Source organism: Cajanus cajan, chromosome 1, assembly GCF_000230855.2.
Source record: "Cajanus cajan strain Asha chromosome 1, NIPB_CcT2T_4, whole genome shotgun sequence".
Taxonomy (NCBI): Eukaryota; Viridiplantae; Streptophyta; class Magnoliopsida; order Fabales; family Fabaceae; genus Cajanus; species Cajanus cajan.
The window spans coordinates 50,018,727-50,025,898 of NC_138517.1; the positions used below are offsets into that span (position 1 = coordinate 50,018,727).

General features: G+C 33.7%; 1 protein-coding gene across 8 annotated transcripts; it reads right to left on the bottom strand.

The window, feature by feature from the left end:
• Positions 1–327: 327 nt before the first annotated feature.
• On the bottom strand, positions 328–6,203 carry LOC109794759 (uncharacterized). 8 transcript variants are annotated; one of them, XR_014428257.1, is made up of 5 exons: positions 3,921–6,203; positions 3,766–3,812; positions 3,518–3,563; positions 3,317–3,384; positions 328–991 (listed from the first exon to the last, which is right to left on the bottom strand). XR_014428257.1 is itself a non-coding variant. In XM_083061137.1 (4 exons), exons 3-4 carry the CDS (start codon positions 971–973, stop codon positions 479–481), a joined length of 423 nt encoding a protein of 140 aa, XP_082917263.1. In that variant the 5' UTR covers positions 974–991; positions 3,317–3,384; positions 3,518–4,071; the 3' UTR covers positions 328–478. The 8 variants fall into 8 exon arrangements, 1 of the variants encoding a protein (XP_082917263.1); XR_014428258.1 differs by lacking the exon at positions 3,766–3,812; XR_014428253.1 differs by having other exon boundaries at positions 3,518–3,812.
• Positions 6,204–7,172: the final 969 nt, after the last annotated feature.

Consider the following 7,172-nt stretch of genomic DNA (forward strand, 5'->3'; position numbering starts at 1 on the left):
TTCCCTAGCAATTGTCTCGCTATTCCTTCGCTATATTTTCCTAGCTATTTGCTCTTTTTTCTCTCACTGTTTTGTCTTTCACATGATATCCTCGCTATTTCCTAGCAGATCCCTTACTATTATGTTTTGGTTATCATCGCTAATCCCTCACTATTTTGTCGCAATTTTATTTTTAGTATTCATATATTCATCTTTACCTGCATTTTTCATACTATAACTAGCATAATTGTTTTGTTTTGATATCAAGATTGTAGTACCTGTATTTTGCATATCAAATATATTATTGTGTCATCAACTTGCATCAAATAAAATAAAAATACTAAAGGCTAACTAAAAAAATTCTGAATTACCAACATAATAAAAATATTCAGTACCAACTAACATAATAAAAATACTCAATACCAACTAATATAATAAGACTCTTCAAGTGAGTTAACAATGCTAATGTAAATATAAAAAAAACTAGAATTCAACATTTTCATTCTTGATTCTTCCCAAGTTTTTTGACTGATGATGGTGATGGCATCTTTAAGGCAGGTAATATCTCTTTCCTCAAAAACTGCATTTGTGCCTGCATTTGTTCCTGCATTTGTTGTTGCAAAAGTGCTTGCATTTGTGCTTGCATATCAGCTTGTGCCTTCAATTGTGCCTGCATATATTGTGCTTGTGCCTCCATGTGTGCTTGTAGTTGTGTCTGCAATTGCATTTGGGATTGTGTTTGTAGATTCAATTGTGACTGCATCTGTTCTTGCATTTGAGACATTTGTGTAGCTAATGTAGTGATTTCTTCTCTAACAGGTGTGGTAGAGGGACCTACAACAGTTGAAGATGAACCATGCATAGTAATGCTAAGATCTAAGCTATGACCCATGCCGTGGATTCTACCTTTCTTATTTTCACCAGAAATTTGTGTCCAAACATCAGTGTCAACTATAGGATGCTTTGATGCGTCTTCCCCATACTTTTCAACCATAGCATTTTCATATGATTCCTACAAAAAAAATGTATCAAGGTATATATAGTAATAGATGATAAACAATGTTTAATTTTTACATTAAAAATATATACACACTCTTACAATGAAATTATTTTATTTTATAGTCTCTCCCTCTCTTTTCTCATGGTGAGGTCATTAAGCACTCACTATTTAGTGGTTTTGAATAATTCTGAAAGGGAAAAATGGACTTTGGATCGGCTAATTTTCACAATCTTCTTATATATTTTTTTTCTTTGTTTAGATGATGTTGTCTCCTTTTGGGTTCCTACATGTGTATCTCTACACAGAGTGAGAACAAGATGAATTTTCTTGCGATTAATCATGATGCCAAAAGAGAGGCTTAGAAGCAAAAAACTATTCGATCTGCATCCTTCTGGGTATTAATTTATATTAGAACAACATCATGGTTTTGATAGATTAGTTTATAAGCTAATTAGTAAAGGCATGATTACTATATGATGCATTTAATCTTATTGGTATGTGTATGCAGCCAAAATATTAAAATAGAAAGAAAAAAAAAGGCAAGTTAGAAAGAATAGGAGAGTTTTTGTTGCCTACCTTTATTTTTTATTTTTATAAAAAGATGTCAAATACATAAATATTTTTTCAAAGAGAATCTGAATTATTTGCCACGTTTTAGGAAAACTAGTTTGGCTTCTAACAGTTACATTAGTCCAAACTTTTACTGTATTTAAATGTTATTTGAATTAAACATGAAATATATATATATATATATATATATATATATATATATATGCTTTATAGTGCAAACTAATTGAAACATATTCCTAGACTAGCTAGTAGGTATAATGCGTTTGAGAAGAAAAAAAATCAAGTCTTAAATAAGAAGACTTAAAACGTACGCAAAATTAAACAATATTATATATGTAGCACACATGTTATGCAGAAAATATGGTTTTACATTTCTTTTACCATTGGATGGTTACTGTTACTAGTTACTACAGTACTAATCAATTATTTGATTAAATTAGTGTGGTTCTTAGAATATGTGAATTCTTACATATAAACTAAATAGAAAACATGTGATGTGATGACAATACAAATTAGTTTTATATATCCTGTTAACTAACTACAAACTTTATGTTAGATTTTTAAATAATAAATAAATTAATAATAATATCTAATTGGTTGAAAAAGTAAAACTTTATATTTTATAACACTATGACATGCTGATAATCATCATATACTCATACATCATATAGAAATTTTTTCAAGTATAATACGACTAAACATTTTGATAGAATCATGCTTGCGCAATAACTACTCTCATATTTTAAAAAAAAAAATATAGGTAATACTATTTTAAAGGTACCCGGCTATTTTATAAAAAACTCCATTTGTATTGTATCTATTCATTTTTTTTTCTTTTGAATTGTTACATATTACCTAACACAAACACAAACAACAAGTTGGAATATTTGACAAATTACATAAATGAGAATAGATTTATTTTTAAAAAAATATAAATAGAATCAATAATTTATGTGTTTTGTAAAAAAATGACAAAAGGTTTTTCAGGTTGTGAAAAATATATTTGAGAACCTCCTTGAGTAATGATGACCGGTTGAAAAATTTGAGATAAAAAGGAGTAATAATGAGGGATTCATTCACATTGCTTAGCTTGAGGTGTGAGAAATAGTGTTACTTGCAGTAACACTGGTGGATGCAGAAGAACTAGAACTCTGAGTAGAACTCTGAGGTTGGCACTACTTGGCATTTTGTTTAGTGGATTGATTCAAATTTCAAACCAATTCAATGGATTTGTAATTTGTTTTTCTTAACCTGTTTGTGTTTGCTTCATGTGCTAGGAATTAAACACCTTTCTCAGGAAATATATATGCAGCCAAATATGGGTTGTCGAAATTGATCAACCTCAGATACATAGATATGTGAGGACAGGACAGAAAAAACTTAGTTCTGGAAGAGGCCTTTAATGATATTGGTGAATTATTCATAAACTCTTGGTAGCTGGCACCCTTATATATGCATTTATTTTCTTCCCAGAGTTGATAGGAAATCATAGAATAATACTTGAGATCCCCAAAGCTAATATGGCATCATATTCGGTAATGAAAAATAAAATAACAAAATTGTGGCAAGCAAAAATAATAAATTCATTGTACCTTAAACAATGAATTAATTATCACTCAGTACAGAAAAAGAAGTACCCTCTATTATCATTCAGGTAAGCCAATAGGCAATATCAGAAACACACATAAAATTTCATTTCATTTTTACATGTGATAACAAAAAATGCAGTCAAAAGTAGTGGGTATAAACATAGTTCAAGAAGCATACCTGACTAGCTGTCGCCACTGCCACACGAGTGATATGAATCACATCAACCGTTGCAACAACAATGCCATCTGTTTTCAAATTTCAACTACACATCAGTTTTTTCCTAATGAATATAAAGTTAATTATTGAACTAAAATAATAAATACCAAATTACTAGATAATTACAAGCAAAGTTAATTACAATAATCATTGAAACTCTACCTTCTCAATGTAGGAGCGAACCATGTTCTCAATGTCTTTCACAATACTATTTGGGAAAAAAAAGTTAGTATCTCAAACGCTACTAAGCATTGTTGCTGACAGATCCAAGTCTTACATGGAAGATTAATAAGCACAAAACAAAAGACAATAAACAAAAATAAAACTCAAACGCGCCATTAGGCGAGTATTTAGTACTTCCGAAAAAAGAAGAATCGCAGGAAATGAGTTAAGGAGAAACTCAAACGCACATTGACGGAGAGCAAACCCTAGGCAAGCACGGTAGTGGCGGACGAAACTCAAAGGTGGAGACATTCACGATTAGTATTTAGTAGAAGAAGCAAAGAAACAAGATTGTAGAAATGAAAGTAAGGAAATAAATCTTAAACAGCAAATACAATGCTACCTGAAAGTGTGGAGAAAGAGAAACACAGAGTCATAGAAGAAATGTTTGAAAAAGGGAGAAGAAGAATTTGAAGAACGCAAGGTTTTTGGTTTAGAGGAGAAAATGCAAAAACGAGAAAGTGAAACAGAGAGAAAGGAAAATAAATGCCTCAGGCAATGTCGTTTTGTTAATCATATGGATGGACTCGGGAACTTGCGTTGGACGGTTGCGATTGGTTTTGACAGAGAAATCAACACCGTCCATTCTCTCGCTCTGTGGAGACAGAGACGTGAAATTAAATATCTTGTCGCTGTTAACAGGTGCTATGAATTATGGGTCTGACCCCGTTCCGTTTTCGAATTTCGAAATCTCCTATTTACCTTTATGTGTTTGTGACCCAAATTGTTATGTAACGTAAATTGTGGACATTGACACTGTTTGTAGTGCAGATGATTATGAATGAATTTTAAAACAAAACAAAATGGTACATTAGTCAACAAGTTTGTTAGAGCAAAGCCACACCCACACGTGAAAGAGAGAGTATCAGAGGAAAACGTAAAGTGGGAGAAAAAGGAATTCTTATTCTGTATATTATATTTCAGTACAAGGGGTGGTATTTATAATGTTTTAATCACTTCTAACACCTCCCCTTGATTCAAACCAATTACAAACTAACAACATTCAAAAACTCTCTCAACTCTTTAAATCTTTCACTCTTCATGGATTTAGTCATAATGTCTGCTAGCTGTTTCTCAGATCTGCAATGCTGAAGTCTGATCCTCCCCTTGCTTACTTGATCTCTGAGGAAATGGAATTTCGTGTCTATATGCTTGCTTCTACCGTGTGACACAGGATTCTTAGCCAAATCAATTGCTGATTTGCTATCCACCAGCAAATCCACTGCTTCACCAGTAAACATCTTTAATTCTTTAAGTAGAGAGGATATCCACAAGGCTTGACATGCAGCTGCACAGGCTGCAATGTATTCGGCTTCACAGGTAGAGAGTGCTACTACTGTCTGCTTCTTAGAATTCCAGGATATGGGTGATCCTGACAGCAAGAAAACTTGTCCCATGGTGCTCCTTCTGTCAACCAGATCACCACACCAATCAGAATCAGAATAGGCTACAAGGTGTAAGCTATCATCTCCTTTAGTGTGATGAGGAAACAAAATGCCATAACTGAGCGTTCCTCTTAGATACCTCATGATTCTTTTAGCTGCAACCAAATGTGATTGTCTAGGATCACTGATGGAAATCTAATCCCCAAGGATCCATTTGGAAGAGGTAAGACCAAGAAAGGTGAAGGTTGATCCAAGGAGGCTCACCCATGAAGACCATTGGGCCTTTAACTAGGTCCATGGTTAGGAAGCTAGAGAAGACTTCTAAAGAGGAGGTGCTTCAAAGACCTTTGCTCATCATGAGCATTGATTATAGTTCCTCTTATTATTCTCTTAAGTTTCCATTGTACATACTTGTATAGTTGTTTTCTTGTACCTTGTATATAGTAGATACTTGTATAGGTGTATTTTTGCCTTTGTATTTGTGAGGCACTTTATTTCCTTTTTAGTAGCTATTGTATATTGTTTCTAGGGTAGGTTACTTGGACACTTTGACTCCATTTAACCTAACCTAGAAATACATTATTTTCTTAGTTTTTCTAGTAGGAGTGGCATTAGCAAAATAGAGAGTGTCCTTAGTAAGCTAGAGAGTGCTCCTAGCAATTTAGCCAAAGGTGGTCCTAGGCTAAAATTTACATATTGGACTCATTTTACTCCTAATTTTTCATAGATTTGATTTAGCTAGGTTCCATTCACATTGAATGAACCTAACTAAACTAAATTAACCATTTTCAAACGTGATTGGAGTAAAATAAGTCCAAAAGGCCGCCCACCTAGATGTGTTCACAATTGTGTTCACACTTGGCCAAATTGCTTGGTTCTTCTCAAGCTTGGAAGCTTGAAGCACAAGCTTCTCCTTAGCTTGCTTACCAATCAAGCTAAGTGAGTAGCTTGCACTCCAAGCCTCTAGACCATGGGTGGTTAGCTAGACCTTACCATGGTTCCTAGTGAACCATGGTTAAGACTAGCTTACTCTCCAAGCTTCCTACTCCTATATTTTCGTTTTTCCCTCTTTGTAAAACACTTTTGTGATAATTGAGATTGTATTTTCTGAATAGAGTTCAGATTTCTCTCTTCCAAAAGTCCCTAAACCTCTTTGAGTGCATCCAATTCTCTTATCCCTTCATAGAAGAGTGTGGTGAGAATTGAAGGGGCTTATCTCTTCTCCAAGGAGTGGCGCCTCTTGGGAGTGTTCCTCCACCAACTGTGGTGGCCTTAAGGCTTCCTCCTCCATAGGAAGCCTTAACCAAGCATAGGAAGAATCAAGGAGTTCAAGGTCTAGGGAGGAGCTTGAAGGAAACTCAACATCAATTCGGGTCTCCAACAAGTTTTCCATCATTTGGTATCAAGAGCTAGGTCTCCTTGGTAAATTCGTTCCTATGCTTCTTTGTGTTGTTTGTTCGTCCATTATCATCTTGTATATGTGTCTTTGCTGTTCCTCCATGTATTTCCTTTTTGAGTCTTGTGTTTGTGTGCCTTGAGTGGTTCTTGTGTCACAACTATAAATCTATAGAACACACTCACCTTGTCTTGCTTTTCTTGATTCATTTTATAATTTCTTGTGAATCAATCTTTGTATGTGCCTTTAGGTATTCTTTGTATGTCTTTTTAATTGTTTTAGGACTGCTTATATCTTTCTTTGGACTCCTATAATATTCGGTCATAAAAAAATTCCTAAAAAGAAACAAGAATACAAGCTTTTTACATTTCTTAATCTACTAGTTTTGTCTTAGAGTCATGTGTAGTTCTTTTACTTGTCATTAAATCCTTGTTGTACCTTTTTCTTTTTGAATCTTAATGTGTTAACCTCTGTTCTTGTATGGTGTTATTGCTGGTTGGACGTTTATACTCTTAGTGTGTCCATAAAAAGATTCCAATGCATGTTATTAGACCTAACATGTTCTAGAGTCAATTTTTGTGAACTTCAATTGCTATTTGTTTCTTAGCAATTTGTGACCAGCAATTCCTTGTGTGTCTTGTGCTTGTTTTGAAAAAAGAAAACAGAGGTAGAAGTGTATTGAAAACAAAAATTAAAGTGTACAAAAGAAGTGAACAAACTAGTACTAAAACTAGTAACATTTTGTGTTGAAATTTTTGACTAGTACACTTACACTTCTACTCTTCTTGTTCTTCTTTTCTCCACCACTTGGAAA